Source organism: Sphaerodactylus townsendi, linkage group LG03 (assembly GCF_021028975.2).
Source record: "Sphaerodactylus townsendi isolate TG3544 linkage group LG03, MPM_Stown_v2.3, whole genome shotgun sequence".
In the NCBI taxonomy this organism is placed as follows: Eukaryota; Metazoa; Chordata; class Lepidosauria; order Squamata; family Sphaerodactylidae; genus Sphaerodactylus; species Sphaerodactylus townsendi.
The window spans coordinates 55654972-55673072 of NC_059427.1; the positions used below are offsets into that span (position 1 = coordinate 55654972).

The 18101-nt window shown below is 41.3% G+C and overlaps 1 protein-coding gene across 5 annotated transcripts in view; it reads right to left on the reverse strand.

Moving 5' to 3' along the window:
• Positions 1-18101, reverse strand: part of CACNA2D3 (calcium voltage-gated channel auxiliary subunit alpha2delta 3) — a 707732-nt gene that overhangs the window by 108218 nt on the left and 581413 nt on the right. For all 5 annotated transcript variants that reach the window (XM_048490851.1, XM_048490852.1, XM_048490850.1 and 2 more), the window contains 7 exons: positions 17337-17404; positions 14212-14257; positions 13968-14065; positions 12056-12149; positions 9829-9924; positions 8737-8858; positions 7509-7589 (listed from right to left, as the gene is read on the reverse strand). In XM_048490851.1, coding sequence (XP_048346808.1) covers positions 7509-7589; positions 8737-8858; positions 9829-9924; positions 12056-12149; positions 13968-14065; positions 14212-14257; positions 17337-17404 — 605 coding nt within the window. The remainder of the gene's footprint in view (positions 1-7508; positions 7590-8736; positions 8859-9828; positions 9925-12055; positions 12150-13967; positions 14066-14211; positions 14258-17336; positions 17405-18101) is intronic.

Below are 18101 nucleotides of genomic sequence, written 5' to 3' on the forward strand. Positions count from 1 at the left end.
CCCTCCCCCTCCCTCCCAACCCTGTGCCCACACGAAGCCTAGATGGAATGGGGGTGTTGTTTTCCTCAGCCCGGCTGTTACATCACTTCTCTATCATATAGAAGACAGCAATGAAAAACCACTACATATCAAGCCCTAATGTGTATGTATGGTAGAGAATGTCATAACATTTTTAATGACTTCAGAATATGCATTTATCATAAAGAAACACAAAAGGATTATCAAATATGACACCAGGTAGAATGTCAGGAAATGGGTATTCCGTAGATTAAGTGCCACAACAGGGAGCTTTCTTTTCCTCAGTGCCACCCACCATCCCTATGAAGGTGATATGGGGAAAACAAGAGGCAGGCCTCAGAGGAAGATCCCCATATAGGTAATCCTTCAAATATTCTATTTCCATTCTGTTTAGGGAAGTGTTGTGCTTGGCATTCAAGCTGGAAGGAAGCTGGTACTGGGACAGTGCAGCAAAGAATTTACATCCACTATTGGTTGGGATAGGGACTTTGAAAATAAGGGGTACCAGTCACAGCTCTAGCTGGGGATGGGCCCAGATAAAGAGGACCTATAATCTCAGGTCCACCTAAAAAGCATGAAGTTTGTTGGGACTGGAAAACTCAATTGTTGTGACTTGGTACTCTGTGCGAAAGCTGTTTTGAGACTGCTCATGGTGGAGTATAAGTCCAAATTATTTCTCTTCTTTTTCTTCTTGATCTTCTGTTTAGTACAGGATGGAAAATTTAAAAATTGAAGTACTTAATTTTGATGGCATCCAGTCGATTGCCTGGGCAGGGGAAAAACTTTGCTACCTCTGCAAAGCTCTGCTCCCAACCTGAACTTGATTCAGCCTTCCGTCTTTCAGAGGTAGAAATGTAAACAATTGGAGAAAGTAATGGCAAACTACCCTGAAAACATAGGTGGATTCTGCACAGCATAATAATAATGGGTTGCATCCGTTATCTTTGAATCCAAGTTGTCCTTTGTATGGGTGCTCGTTTTCCGTGAAGGAATTGAATTGAGATTAGGAGGAAACAATGTGTTTTCTTTCATCCACTTTGTGGGAACACACTATTTTTTTCAATGCAAATGGAGCTATGCAGGTGGAAACATTCCATTTTTCCTGCATTCTGAGAGTCTGTTCCATCACCACAGCCCCCCTTTTAACTGTTCCTGCCCTCTGCTAAAAGAATGCTTCCAATTGGTGGAAAATCTACAGCAACCCTGGGAGCCCAAGCAGGACCTCCCCCTCCCATTTTTCCACTGTGGAAAAAAAGTTTAGGGCATTGAAACCATGACACATGAAGCATGCAAATCTTCCCCCTTAACATTGTGATATACAAAATATTAAAATCTGTCCAAAAAGGAGCAAAGCAATATGTCCCATCCACATCCAAAGGTGTGAGTGTTCAAGTCAAAGACATAATGGAAACTCGATCACCTCTTCTGTACCAACCTTACGTGCTTTGACCAATTTTATGTCCAATTTTGACACCTGCTCTGTCCTGTATTTTGTTTTATTTTTACTGATATACCTAATAAAGGTCAGCTGAAATTGATCCAAAGGTGTGCATCTGCCTAGCTATATGCTTTGAGGAAAGAAAATGGGGCCATTACTCGCAATGTGAATCCATTCCTGTACACATTTGGGTGGAATGGCACTCAAAGTTGCTGCCTGGCAGCTCAGCAGAAATAAAACTGACATGACACAAGGTGGGAGAACGGGTGGTGGGCAAGAAAAATAAAGCAGTTGGGCACCTGAGCCATTCGCTTAGGAGTGGGTTCAACCCAGGATTTTGCAAAAAGATAGCAATTTTGGCCATTTTTAAAAAACCCGGGTTGAAGGAAATATAATGGGCCAATCCCATTTGGGGAAGGGACTCAAGCAAAGTACTTCCCCAAACTGGGATATTTTCCTTTGTCAACCCATTATACTTCTGAATCCACCATAGTCTGCCTAGTAAACATCATGACATGACATCACCCCAGCGGTGGGATTCAGCAGGTTCGCACCACTTCGGCAGAACCGGTTGTTAAAATGGTGCTTGTAAACAACCAGTTGTTAAATTATTTGAATCCCACCACTGGAACCGGTTGTTAAATTATTTGAATCCCACCACTGCATCACTCCATGAATTACTAATGACATGGTGTTTGCACAGGGCAACTACCTTTGCCCCTGCAAAGTACTGTTAGAGCCACAAGTAATTTTTATTGTTTCACACATCTCTTCCTCAGGCATATGATGCCCTATTATTATTTGTTGCTATGAATCAACTCATACAAGTGATTTTCAAAGGGATCTCCTTCCAGGCCAAAAGGCATCCATATTGGTCATACGAATGAGAGGCAGATATCCTTGAGGTTAGTTGAGCAATATTTTTTTGGGAAGGGGGGTATTTTGCTTTGACATGATCTTACCAGTGAAAGGGCTGTATTATACATTGCCCCTTGGGATAATAACAACAATAAAAGCTGCCTTATTCATCTCGGGTCTGTACAGCGTGTGGTTCTTTCAGTCTTCTAGTTTGTTCATGGCTCCAATCTCTAGAGTGCCCACAGATTTGGCCACATTGAAACTCCAATTTTGGGTATAACCTATTTTTTGACTTGTCACATGTTAAAACTTCTACACATTAAGAAACACCAAATATGCTCCAGAAAAGAAACTGTATATTTATCGTTTCAAACTGCGGACACCACCACAAATAACCATTTTCTTCAGTGATGTTTACTAACGTTTCATTTGTCAGAAGACATTCCATGGAGGAAATCTAAATCTAATCATTTAAATTAAGAAATGCAAAGTTACCATTTTGCAATGTGAGATATTTAATGCTCAACTGTAGAAAACAGATGAAAGGCACCATTTGAAATATATTCCATGAGGACCACAAATTATCTTCCACAATTGTTTGTGAGTAATTTTCAAATGTATTACAGATTATTTTTAGCTACTTGCTGTACACTGAATTACAAGAGTTCCTGCAGAAACTCCCTTCATTTCTAAAGCTCTGATGTGTACATCTGTTATTAAAAATCACAAATTTATCTGCATGAATTCTTTTTTGGTCTTTCATTAAAATATATATTGGAAAGCAGCTTTCTAAAATCTGAGGTGGAAAATTTATGTACTTTCGAGGTAGGATAGACTGTTGAATATTCTTTTCATGTAGAATAGGGATGAACCAATATAGCAATTTTTGAGACTCACTCATTGCTTATTGACACCGTTCATTTCAGATTATCTAATTTTTATTCTTATAAGGATCCTTTAGTTATTTATCACCATTTTAGATGTTTTTCCATTATTTATATGTTTTACATCCAATATATTCACAAAAGCAATGAAAATACATTAATGTTAATCGTAAAAATTTAGTGTGAAGTGTATTTTCTAATGTGAAATAATGTGCATTGTATTTCACTAATGAGAAAATAAAGACAATCTCATCCCTCAAAGCATAAATTATATCAAAATAGGGATGTTCAAATAACATCAGAAACTTTTGAAATGTTGTCTCAACCCTAGTGAAGAAATAGGTTATTATATTCATTTCTGTTATTTGTGTGTTTGTCGTTATGGGTTTTCTTATAGGTGCTCAATTCTTTAACTCGGGCTGCAATGAGTTTTCTATCAAATGGTATATGTGGATGTAGTGTACTTGAGTATGAATGAAAACTTCAGTTATACAGTTCAGCCACGTGCTACTCCTAATACATTCCTGTCACCCTGTTTTCAACCTGACTTTTAGCCTCTTCATATCTTCACTATACTAAATTGTTGCAGACAATTCAGAAGACCATTTTAAGTAACTGACATCGTGGTGAAAGCACCTGTTGTTCTCACAAGCCAGTTTATTTAATAATAAACTATTTTCCGCTGTAACCTTTTCCATTATGAAAGGGGAGTGCTCTGTGACATTCAAACCAGATGGTCAGCATATAATCAGCTCGCTTGAAAGATAACAGCAGCATCTGCCAAAATGCAGTGCTCAGTGGCATCCAATGCTCTACAAGATGTCTCACTTTCAGGCAGTATGAAGTTACTTATGCCCATTGTGAAATGTTAGATAAGCATTAGGTACAAGAGTCCCATAACTATCATAATTTATTTTCCTACACAAATTAAAAATGATCCTAATTTTAACCTCAATATAATGTTAGTCTCAGGTTGTTGTGAGGTCTGTTAACTCCTCCATATATTTATTCTAAATTGCAAACTTGCAAAACTTGCAAAATGAATTTCAACAAAGATAAATGTAAGATTCTACACTTAGGCAGAAAAAAATGAAATGCATAGATATAGGATGGGTGACACCTGACTTGACAACAGTACATGTAAAAGGGATCTGGGAGTCTTAGCGGACCACAAACTGAACATGAGTCAGCAGTGTGCTATGGCAGCCAATGCAATTCTGGGATGCATCAATAAGAGAATAGTGTCTAGATCAAGGGAAACATTTGTACCACTCTACTCTGCATTGGTCAGACCTCACCTAGAGTACTGTGTTCAGTTCTGGGCACCACAATTTAAGAAGGATATTGACAAGCTAGAACGTGTCCAGAGGGCAACCAAAATGGTAAAAGGTCTGGAATTCATGCCCTACGAAGAGAGACTTAGGGATGTTTAGTCTGGAGAAGTGAAGGTTAAGGGTGAACATGATAGCTATGCTTAAATATTTGAAGGAATGTCATGTCGAAGAGAGAGCAAGCTTGTTTTCTGCTGCCTCAGAGACTAGGACATGGAGTAATTGATTCAAAGTGAAGGAAAAGAGATTCCACTTAAACATTAGGAAGAACTTCCTGTCAGGGCTGTTGGACAGTGGAATTCACTGCCTTGGAGTGTGATGGAATCTCCTTCTTTGAAGGTTTTTTTAAACAGAGGTTGGATGAACATTTGTCAGGAGTGCTTTGATTGTGGGTTCCTGCATGGCTAGGGGTTGGACTTGATGGCCCTTGTGGTCTCTTCCAACTCCATGATTCTATGATTTTATGATAATCACAAACCAGGTGAAAACCATCCTAATTTTCCCTTTCACTTCTGCAATCTGTGGTGTGCCTATCTAAGCCATTTGTATAAACAGCAAAAATGCAATTTTATTCAACTTGCATTTGTAATTCAGTCTGTGCTATAAGGGCACCCAATAGGAACACGCAAATTCAGTCTGTGCTATAAGGGCACCCAATAGGAACACATAAATTCAGGAAATATGTGCTGTGAAAAAGTCCAAAGTGGATCACAAAATGAGGCAGAATTGTGGTTTAAAAATAAGCTGGATTGGCAACTCCACCAATGTAGAAAACCATGAAGGCAAAAAAAGAAATATTTCTGTGGGCATGATCTAAAACTAAAATTTTTAGCTGGGGTGGGTCAACAGATAACCTGGGGTGGGTCAACAGAATAACCTTGATTTGGGACTTCAGCAATTACTGTTGCAAGAAGTCTATATATTAGAAACCAAGTGTATGTGCATATGTGCGTACCTACAAAATGCTGGATATCTAGATGGTAGACTATGCAGATGGGGCTGCAGACTGGGTTGGGAAGACCAAGGTGTCTGCAAACTTTGTGAACTCACGTCCTTTTTCTATCCTTTGGTTACTGTAGTCAGAATATACCAAGCCTCATTTTGTAATCCTAAACAGAGTTATACCCTTTGATGACAATTGGAGTCAATGGGTTTAGAGGGGTATAACCCCTGCTAAGGACTGCATTATAATTTTCAAGCCTTGCAACACAGAGCTTGAGAAGGATGACAGGGATGGTGACCTTTAACTGTCTTGTTTTTCATTGAGCAGACTGGAAACAGCTGTACAGGGCCATATTTTCCAGGATGTCATCAAGGTTTCAACCATTCATCTATCACACAACATTTCTTTTGTGCAGTTGTGTATTGTTTTTCAAACTGTGTTTCTTAATCAATGAAGTTTGGTATTTAATTGTTTATAATATGTAAATGCAGACTCAAAATAGATAATTTACAGCCCAACCCTATTGGGAGGGGCAGACTGTAGTTGTGAAGCTGGTGTGGGGCTATGTGTGACGGATTAGGCTTCTATGGGGTTTATGGTGCAGTTAGCCAGAACAAAACACCACAGTAACAGCCAGAGCGCAACCTGATTGGCTGGGCTGTACGGCTAAAGCTGGTAGCCACAGATAGGGCATGCTGTCTGCTATAAAAGCAGGAAGAAGTCTTCAGAAAGGGTTTGGGTTGAGGAATTGAGTCGGAGTGGAGAGACATGCAGATTCAGGAATCAGACTGACTGATGGATGCTTTAATGAAAACGCCATGTTGTAGGTGCAGGAAACAACTTCAAAAATCAAAGGCATGGTAGAAACAGGAAGAATTACCCAAAGTAACCTCTTTTCAGTACTTATAATTAAACAACTTTGTAGCTGGCACAGAGCCAACAGCTAGTAATATTCTTTCCCCTATCTTTTTTGCTGGTATTTGAGGAAAAAAGATTCTACCACCACTGGTTTATGCTGCTACCTTCATTTTTTTTGTCATTGGGCTAAATCTACATACAACATAGGAAGAATGCAACACATGTCAGGAACCAATAGGGTTGTCAGTCTGCAGGTGGAACCTGGTGTTTTCCTGGAATTACAGCTGATCTCTGGGCTACCGGGATCAGTTCCCCTGTAAGAAACAGTAGCTTCAGAGGGTGAACTGTATGATGTCACATCTCCATTGAGCTGGTTCTCTCCACAAACTCACCCATCTCCAGGCATTGCCTCCCAAAACACAAAAATCTCCCATGCCAAAGCTGGCAATCATAGGGGCCAACAAGAATGTGCATGCTTTAATTGTTAATGTTTACTGAACCAACGTTTGATGAGAGACAGATCTTTCCCTTGGCCCCATGGTTTTCAGTGTTCAGTGACTGATAAATGACCACTTTTGCAGTTGGAGAAAACCATCATAAAAAGAAACGTACTTATATCAAATAGTCATCTTAGAATGAGTCGTGCCTCATTTTTAAAAGCACATTATATATATATAGCAAGCAAGTAGCATATTGAAAAAATCCAACATCTGAAGCATTGCTTTGTGCTTTTCGGGTGCTATTGTTGATAAGTCTTCTTGCCAAAATAAGTGCACAAATTATTTTTCTCATGTTAGATAGTTACCTAACTTCAAACAGAGATATGAATGACTCATGCGACTATGCTCATGTCCATAAAAACATGTAATAAGAAAGATTTGAGATTTCACAAGTTCCCCACAATGAAATTTTTGTTTTTATAATTACTGGGTTGATTATACTAACTTACACCACCCCCATCAACTTATTAAAATATTTTCTGAGTCGAAGGCCCTTAGAGTCAAGCATTTTAAGGAGAAGGCCTGCAGTGACCCAGACATTAGATCATTATGTTGCACTTTATTGAACTTTCTTCCAAAACAGACTTCAAATAAGAATTTTTATAGGGAGTCTAAGTGGCAGGGAAAAAAGCAAAGCCTCTTTATAATATTAGTATAAACAAGCAGCAACAATTCTACCTGCAACCACTGGGGATTTTCTGTCATCTAGAAGTTGAATGGCAGTGCTTGCTGTCACCACGTTGCTTTTGTTTGCAGTTTCTGCAAATTAAAGGAATGAAATATTATTCAACTCAAGATTCCTTTTCAGTATAAGCCATTATAAGAAATGATGAAGGGCTCTTACAATAGAGGATGATAAAGAGCAAAGGCCCCAGAGTCTTCTCAGTACAAGGTTAGAGAAATAAGGACCGTTTGATTGGGATTAAGACCACGTAGGGGTAGAAGAGGAAGCTTTAACTCCCTCATGTTGTTGTGCTGATTGAAATCACTCCTTGTACTACTGTTAAATCTCAGTGGAAGAAAAGACAGGCAGATGAGCTGTCTGAGCTTTTTCCTTTGAGGGCTAACAACAGCGTGTGCGCCCGCGTGCACATATTTTGACTGGTGAAACCACACCAATGGGAATAGGTGGCTTCCCCTTCTTCCTTTGTCACGTGGATCCAATTCAAATTCTTAGCCAGTTTTTTTTTTAAATGCTGGGAAAATCCAGTCATGAATCCTTTCAGCCACTTGATTGCTTTGACCCGAAGGCTCCTGATAGAACTTGAATCAGCATGAAACTATAGGGTGCACAGACAGGATATAAACGTATGTGCTGTCACCATGTTGTGACCAAAGCAGGAAACTTTCAGATCACCAGTCACACCAACAAAGTAATTGGACTGCAAAGGGACTGACCAGGTGACACAATAAGACAAGACTCAAACAAAAGCTCACAAGCAGGTTTACTATCTGTTATTGGCAACAAAGGAACCACTTTTTCATTCCCCACTATTTTGCTGATGGTTTATTCCTTGAATTTATCCTGATTCCATGAACTTGCTGTGATTGTAGTCTAATAGCTTCCTTATATATTCCAGCAATTTGTACTTAAATTTGTAGCCACTTTCACAAGGTTTTAAAAGCACAGAACTAGGTATCTCTAATTCCTCTTAAGTCCAACTTTCTAGTCTTCAAATTACTACCTAGTGATGTTCTATGCACATATAGATACACATTTCATGTTTTAGTATATTTTGAAATTAAAAATAATTACTGGAGTTATCACACAAACTCTGGTCACCTGTAATTTAAATAATATGATGTGAAAAATACTGGGTACCAAATTTTGTTTGACCAGGAGCTCCTTTTTTTAAAAAAAAAAGTTATGTAGCATCTGAGAGTTACAGCATAACTAGTGACAAACCTGTACTGAATGGGATGGAGTATACAAAGCTTCCTGGAATCTGTTCAGCAGCTCTTCTGTACCAAAGTGGAAAGTGATCAGCATTGAAAATATTCTCCTTGTCTTCAGCTGTCAAGAAGTCTCTTGAAACAGAAGGAAATATAATATGTTTACAGTTTCTTAATGAATCACATACAATTCATCAAGAAAATCATGTCTTTTCTAAGATGGTATAGAACAACTCATTACTAGCATGATTCTAAACTTGTTTCCCGTTCTTCCTTTCTAAGAATACACTTCACACGATAACTGACATTCATAATGTGACAGTGAACATTTGTTTGTGATACGGCATAATGTTCAAGGGGGAAATCCCTCTGGCATTCAGACACAGCTAAAGTAACTCTTTAGATCCTGGACTTTCTGAATTAAAATCTTATTTTAAACTGGATAATTGTTCTGGATTGGTGCTGTTGAATAAACATTCGCCTAAAATGAAAAAAATGCAGAGTTGCTTTCTGTAGACCATGTAGTATGTCAATTTATTGTAGCAGTCATACATCCACTGTTTTGGATCAGCTTGACCTGGAATTACATGTTGCGCAGACACTCAAGCTAAGTCCCAAATGAATATCACTTGCCTTGCTTATACAATATCAGATAGTATTAATGTACTTTATAATGCTTAAATTGTTTGTCCAACAGTCTTAGAAGCTAGGTAATTATTATTCAGAGTTCTTCAACTATGGAACTGTGGGCAAGAGTAAAACAAAAATCTAGGCAGAAGTTTACCTAAGGTATGTGTTTTGGTTCTTAGATATCTGCTAATCACTTATGCTAAGAAGGGTACATTTTATTAGACTAGATAAATGACCACTGCTTTTAATAAGGTCAAATTGCCTCCTTTCACCCAAAAGATAAGAACACGATCAAGTATCTAACTGGAACAGTACGCTCCTAACCACACAAGACACACCAAAACACTTTTAAATGCTACAATACAGAAAACCTGAGTTTGAATATAGAAAGTTGGGGGAAATCGGGGACTGTTTTGTTGTTATGGCCAACTTTCTGTTCTTCCTGTTTTCTAATATTGCATAGCATATGACTTACTGGTTAGTTAGCTGTTCTGGACCCACAAACAAATTGACACGAGAAAAACCTGTTCGAGTTCCGAGAAAAGCAACTTCTACTCCCTTGTCTGAATTTCTGAAAGACAGAAACAAATGTATTTCTAGACAGTAAATGGTATGTGGTCATCTTATAACCACAAAAAGAATGAAGGTATAGTAGCAATGCTATGATTTAATTAACAGATTAGTCAACCTACTCTAATTAAAATATTTTCCCAACCATACAATCAATGCAGGGACTTTCCACATTCTCATTTTCCTCCTTTGCATGTTTCTGTTTCTTTGGGGTGGGGGGTGGGATCAGTTCCACACATGTTTTGTTCCTTCTTGTGGTCTATTCAATATCAGCCAGCTTTAAGTTCAGCATAAAAATCTGCAGTTAAATCTGCAGAGAGATACATGAAATTTAAAGCATATCGAATCAAAATGAAAAACACAAACAGAACTGAACCATCTCTCCCCAACTGAACCATCCCTCCTCAGAACCCCAGGAATTTAGAAGCAAGGAAAATGAGAATGCAAAAAAGTCCTAGAATTGGTAAGACACAACTGTATATAGCTCACTTTTAATGTGCTAGATCCCTTCATTCTGATCAAATCCACTGCATGCTTATTTGGGAATAAGTCCCACTCCAAAATTTTGGTTTTCTCTCCTCCTCCTATTCAAAAATTGTATTTAGATTAGTTTGTTCTCTATATAGTTTTTAAAAATATGTTTTAATTCCCATTAATGGGTCTTTTCCAGAGGTGGGATTCAGCTGGTTCGGACTGGTTCACTAGAACCGGTAGCTAAAATTATAGCTAGTTCACTGAACTGGCTGTCTGGGGCTTCCTCCCTGCACTGGGAGGCAGCCCAGTGGGCTGGGAGGCGAGGATCCTTGCCTCATTTCCCAGCCAGTTGGGCAGCCTCCATGCAGGGAGGAAGTCTCTGGCAGCCCTCAGCTAAGGGCTGCTGTCTGGGGCTTCCTCCCTGCACTCAGAGGCAGTCTGGCTGGCTGGGAAGTGAGGATCCACAGCTCGTTTCCCAGCCAGCCGGGCAGCCTCCACGTGGGAAGCAAGCCTCTGGGAGCCCTCAGCCAAGGGTTGCTGTCTGGGGCTTCCTGCCTGCACTCGGAGGCTGCCAGGCTGGCTGGGCCTCATCCCCTGGCCAGCTGGGCAACCTCCACATGGTGAGGAAGCCCCAGACAGTCCCCAGCCAAGGGCCTTGGACTTTGAGGGGTGGTGGTGGCTGGGGCTTCCTTCCTCCTCACAGAAGTTGCCCAGTTGCTGTCCTAGCCCAAGAAGGCCACTGCAGTGCATCCGGGGGGCCTGGGCAACCTCCAGCGGGGCATGCCCCAGGGCTGAAGGCCAGCTGGAGGTTGCATAGGCCTCCTGGCTGCACCATTGTGGCTTTCTTGGGCTAGGGCAGTGGCTGGGAGGCCTGGGCAACCTCCAGCAGGACTCCAGTCCAGGCGTGTGGCCCCTTCGTGCAAAGCCACAGCTGCCGCTTTCCCTCCCCCTGCCCAATGTGGAAAAGGGGGTACAGCCAGTTAAGTGGGCGATGGCAGGGAAGAATGGGCATGGCAGGGGGGCCGGGCCAAATCGGCTGTTAAAAATCTAGAATCCCACCACTGGTGTTTTCCCTTCCCCTTTATTCTTTTCAAAACTGATTTTAATGCAATGTGGTTTATGGCAGAATTCAAAGCTTAGGTGGACAGGGATGGTGCTGCTTCAGAACTGCTCTGCCTGCTTCATGGGCCTTTCCCGCAGTGCAGGAAGCCTGAAAAAGATTTTTTTAAAAACAAAAAACCTCCAACTCTCCTATAGGAGAGAATAGAGATATGCCGCAAGAATCGCAGCATATCTCTGCCAGCAGCTCCACTGAGATAACGGGGGCTGAAAGGTGTCTGGAGACTGACTGAGGTCAGTCCTGCCCCCCAAAATGCCCTAGAACACCTCCAAAATGCCTGCGTTGCTGGGGATGAAATGCAAGCACTGGTACAGGGCACTGCAGTGGCTGCAAACTGGTGGATTTGTCCCTCCACCAATGTAAGTGCCCCGGAAAGGGCACTTATGCCACCAGAAGCCCACACCAAATCCAGGGGGGTGCCCCCCCCCGGATTGCTCTTCCTGTGCACTGATTTACTACAAAGAACACTGACTATTTTTTAAAAAACCAAACTATGCATAAGTTTGTTAAAATAATAAGCAACTTTGTTTTTACTTACTCTGATTTGTTTAGTGCAAGACTGGTCCAATAAGCTTCTATTGGTGCACTCACTACTGCATCAAACAGCACTTCTTGTATTAATTCTTTATCACCTGTAATGTTTTAAAGCATTGATAAAAACCACGCACAAAGCCTCTTTTGGAATCAAGTATACTATGGAATATTGCCAAAGATTCTCCAGGTCCATTGTCACAAATCAGACATTTCACTGAGGACTCTGACACCAGAAGAAATTTTAAGAATGCAAGAGATGGAAAATCTCACCCATTTCATTTTGATTTAGAGGTGATGACCGTTGTTCTTGTTCTGGATACCAAAGCTAGTACTACTCTTTTGTAAACAGGAGCTAGCGTTGTCTAAATGCCATATATTAAATCTTGTAAGAGTTCCATGCTTCCATGCTATATTTTAGTCAATACCTAATACATAATATCTACATTCTAGAATATGGACTAATATCGACCATCCTTCCCGCTCCCACACGGTGCCCTTTCATTGCCAACATGGAATTGCCTCAGTTACTCATGCAGGGTTGTTCTGAAGCCTATTCTGTTTTCTATCACTGAATCAATCTAAGTGTCCTTTCTAATTTCTTTAATAAAGGTTTTACTATGTACCCTAAGATCAATGTCTTTTTATTTTATTGTGGGGTATGGCGTTGTATTGATGTGGAATGGTATGGTATAGTCTGATCTCATAAGATCTTGAAAGCTGAACAGGGATGGGAAAAACACTTGCAACACACAAGAAGCTGCCTTATACTGAATGAGATCATTGGTCAATCAAGGTCCTTTTTGTCTACTCAGACTGGCAGCAACTCTCCAGTGTCTTCAAGCAGAGGTTATCTACTACCTGGTCCTTTTAACTGAAGATGCTGGTAATTGGACTTGGGACCTTCTGCAAGCAACCAGAGGTTCTTCCACTTGGGACCAACAACAAATACTGCAGAGGAAGGCAATGACAATCCCCACTGATTTCTCACATTCCTTGAAAAAATGCTGTGGTCACCATAAGTTGGTTGAGACTTGACGGTACACACACACACACACACACACACACACACAAACACATACATATACATACATACGGTATTGTGTTGATACACCATTGACTTGTCTATATTGTACAAACTCAGTGTAACAATGCTTAGGACTTATATAGTGCTTTTGAATATTTAAAGTACCTCACATATATTATTATGTTGCAATCTTTTTTAAAAATCTGGTATGGTAGGTTAAATATTATTATCAGAGCCATTGTAGTATGGTGGTTAAAGGGTCAGAGTAGAGAAAGCCAGGTTCATATCCCCTGTCGGTTAACAAGCTTATTAGCTGATCTTGAGCCAGTCATTCTCTCTCTGCCTAAACTACCATCACTGGCTTGTGTGAAAAAAGAATAAGAGAACACCAGCTCCTTAGAAGGAATGAGATTGACACACACTAGATAGATATCAGCCCTGATCTGGATGGCCCAGACTAGCCTGATCTTGTCAGATCTCAGAAGTTTAGCAGGGTCAGCTCTGGCCAATACTTAGAGACCACCAAGGAATACCAGCGTTTTGATGCAGATGAAGGCAAATCACCTCTAGCCTCCAAAACCCTACTGGGTTGCCGTAGGTTGGCTGCGACTTGATGGCACTTTACACATTTACAGTGCTGCTAGATGGGGAACAGAAAGAGGATGAGAGGCTGATGCAAGATCCAAACCAGGAATTATTTGCTTCATAGCTTTCTTTCAGCTGCTTTGTTACATCAGCTGTCAGAGTAGAGCTATTAATTATGCACATTTTGGTGCACTGGGAAAACACAAATAGGCTATATTCAATTCCCCAAAAGGCAAATACAATGTGTTTATTTGTGTGGATGTCTGCAAACCAGATTCAAATTAACACTTAAATGCAGTATACTTACACTGAAGCAATGGCTCTTTTCCTGTGAGGTAGTTTTTAATAGCTGCCAACTGACTCATCTGGCGGTGCTCAGGATGCAAGTCGGTATTGCAATATGACCTAAGAACACAAAGTGGTTAAAAATAGCTGTACCACAGATTAGTAAGCATGATCTCCTTTTGTCTTTCCATATGAGGAGCTAGGCATGACTACCATGACGAAAAGGGGTATACTCCAGCCCTGGACACGCTTCATCAAACGCTTACCATTCATCTGCCAAAGATACATCAGGCTGCTCTAAATCATGCAACCCTGAAACAAGAATAAATGGCAAAGGGTTATTTTGGAGGTCATTAAGCAGAAGTAGTCATATACAAGTCATGATTGTCATTTTTTTCTTTTAAATCAAAATATATTAGTTTTATACAGCATAATGAATCATAACAAATTGTATTTTCACTTGTGCTCACAAATGCACAAGAATGAAGGAGATTGTTTGGTTAAATCTAGGTAAGCAATGATCATTAAATATATATGATCACATACATCAGACAGTGGAAGACACCTGTACAAGCCTCACTAAAGATGGTATGAAAAAAGCTGGTATTTGAGAGTGATTTGTGTTGGACATCACAGGGTAAGCAGTAGTTATGAAGCAATTATTATGGCAAGAAGTGACTGTGAGGAAAATCAAAAGGTAAGCAGATGGAAATAAGAAAGAAGACAAAAAGAGATGCAACAGTGGTACAAAGTGAGACAAGGGAGTGCAATAAACTCTTTCATTCAGAGACCTAAAGAAGAAGGCACATCTCAGCAACGGAAGAAGCTAGAGGCCTCCTTTGTTAATGAGACCTGGGGATTCAGAGAAAGTACCGTATATACTCAAGTATAAGTCGACCCGAATATAAGTCGAGGCACCTAATTTTGCCCCAAAAAACTGGGAAAACGTATTGACTCGAGTATAAGTCTAAGGTGGGAAATACAGCAGCCAGCTTCCCCTACCTACCTCCATCTGAGGCCCCACAGGATCTCTGATGGAGGTGGGCAGGGGATTTCTGCACCCTGCTCCTCATTCCCCCTGCCATAGCAGCTAGAGCGAGGCTTCTGCAAGGCTTTGACAGCCCCCTCGTTTCCCACCATTGCAGGGGAAAGCAAGACAGAGGAAAGAGAACCAGAGCCTGGGGCAAAATGGTGCCCAGGCCTGTCTGCAGCAGTCTCCCCATGAGGCCACACACCCCTGCCAGGTTGAGCACAAGTGCAAGTGCTCCAGAAGCCCGGACTGTGCGTGTCAACCAGCCTCATGGACAGCGGGATTCGCACTCTGGACAGTTCCGTTGTGGAATGGAAAGGGTTACCTTATACTAAAAAAACAAGACACCACCATATAACAATGTGAATTGAAAAGGGAAAGAGGGATTCCATTTGACCACCCCAAAAGGCTATGCTGCAGATCATTGGACCTGCATGGACATCTGTGTGGGTTGCGGACTGTGATGAGAAGGACAATTGCCACAGCAATGCGTGGCTGGGCCCTGCTAGTATATTAATAAAGGTGGGTTTTTCACAGACAGGTCCTGCCTTTGGGCTATCTTTAAAGTTATGGTGAGTATTTTTAAAATTATAATTTTTACCTGTAATGTAGGTTTAACATGTTATTGTTGCCCTGAGCCCTTTTGGGATGGGCAAGGTGTAAAGCTAAAATTAAAAATGAATTTAATTTTTTTTACAGCATACCCATAATGGCAGTTTTTGGAAGGGATATAGGTTAATAATCTGAAGTTTACTCCCGACAAGACAGAAGTGCTACGATGGATGGCAGAGGCATATCTAGGAAAAATGGAGCCCAGGGCAAAATCTGAGTTTCTGTCCCCTCCCCACTCCATTTTCCCTAGATTTTCTGTCCCTCCGCTGCCTTACAAGCCTTGACCTCACTCCCCTTGTGGACACTTGGGGGAGTCCCCCACCCCCACAGTGGATTGCCAGCCCCCTGGGGGCGCCTGGAGATCTCCCTCTCAGGAAGGCCCCGCAGTTCTACTCTTTGTATTGATAGTCAGTGTGGCATTTTATGCTGGGAAAGAGTTTGCAAGCCACTTCAAGATTCCTTGAGATTGAGAAAAGCAGAGTATGAATCCGAACTTCTTCCTGGACATCAAGATTTTAATACTATTATTAAATGCTATTATTATATTATTTTTATTAAACCACAATATTCTGTTCTCCCCCTGGACAATCCCCTCCCCCAGGCTGTTTGGTTCAAAGCGGCCCATAAGCCTCCCCCATCCCACCCCTTATTCCAGCACCCTCTTGTGGGTTAAAAAGCAAAGTTTCCTTTCCCATCACTATTTCGTTTGAAGCCTATTGAAGGCTTGCAAGAAACAAAAGAGGAAAAAATAAAGCAGGAGCCTTCTGAGCCCGATCCTCCAAGTCTTCCTTACTCAGATGTTCCGCTATTTGCAACTATTTACTCCTAAAAAAGAGTAAGAATGGTGAAAGAGTGGGAGTAAGTCTTTACAACCATTTGCAAAGCTGCAGCACCTCACGGGCACCCTGTAATGCTGCAGTGCCTTCAGGGCACGTCCCAGCACAGAAAGAGCTGCCAGCCGCCAGTTGGGTCCTTGTGCCCAGCCTCTTCAGTGGTGTGGCATCCCATAGCAAGCACTGCCTGGGCATGGAGGGAGTCACAGGGCACCACACCGCAAGAGAGCACAAGGACCCGGCCAGTGCCCGGTGCCACCCCACATGACTAGATGGCGTGTTCTTGGGGACATGTGACACCACACTGTCATGGATGGTCTTATCTGGGCTTTATGGTGTCACCTATTCAGGACTGGGACACACTCCCCTTGAAGGAATAAGCCTGTACCATGAGGGTGCTCTTGGACCCAAGCCTACTGCTGGACGAGCAGGTGACAGCTGTGGCAAGGAATGTATTTTACCAGCTTTGACAGGTCAACCAGCTGTGTTTTTCTTCCTGGGCAGAAAAGATGTAGCTATTGTGGTGTATGCCCTGCTTATATCTCGGTTACATTACTGTAACACAGTTCAACATGCAGCTGCTGCCTCTGAAAAGTGTTCAGAAACTTCAGTTGGGGCAGAATGCTGCAACCAGGATGCTGCCTGGAGTGAATCATAGGGACCATATCACCCCAATCTTGGCCATCTACACTGGCTCCAAATCTGTTTCCAGGCACACATCTTATGCATCTGATGTCAAATGTGGGAGATGAGATAAATAGTTCAGTCAACCATCCCTTTCTTGTGAAGAAAGTCTGAACTGTACACAAGATGGCAAAACAACATGTTAATTGTTCAGGAGATCAAGTACTTTTGACCCACTGAGGTGCAACATCTAAAGTGGTTTATAGAAAATGTGATCATATAAAAAAATTACCTTCTTCTATTGAAACATTTCCTCTGAAGAAATATTTGCCGTGTCCTTTAGAAAGAGCGACACCTAAACTGTGCAGATAAACAAAAAGCAAATCGTGAAATCTGTGGCACAAGCAAGGGTGTAAAATATAGAGGAAAGTGCCAATTTTCCAATTATGTTGTTACTTTCTGCTTTAGAGACAATGGATAGACTTGTTTCCGTTTGTTTGTACTTTGGTATTTATTGCTCATCTTCAGTGCCATTTTTATATTTGTTGTGCCAGCAGAAAAATGCTGCATATATTTGCACATTTAGAGCTACAGCAACTATTCATTCCCCGGCAAAATAAAATGAAGTTCCACTACAGTCAGTGATGTTTTGCTTATTGGCATAGAGCAGTGGTGGCGAACCTTCGGCACTCCAGATGTTATGGACTACAATTCCCATCAGCCCCTGCCAGCATGGCCAATTGGCCATGCTGGAAGGGGCTGATGGGAATTGTAGTCCATAACATCTGGAGTGCCGAAGGTTCGCCACCACGGGCATAGAGGGACACAGCTCTTTATAAATAAAAGTCATGTGTAGGGGAAAATGATCCCTTATTAACAGTGTGGGAGCCAACTGAGCCACTGAGAAAATTTAAGAATGTGACAATAGGGGTGTTCTGACAGTTTTTTTTTCTTGTGATGGGCTGCTGTCTCCACATATAGCAACTGATTGTTTGAAATAATTACGTGTTGTCTGGTATATCAGCCTGGCTCCAGTGACTTGATAAGAACTAATGGT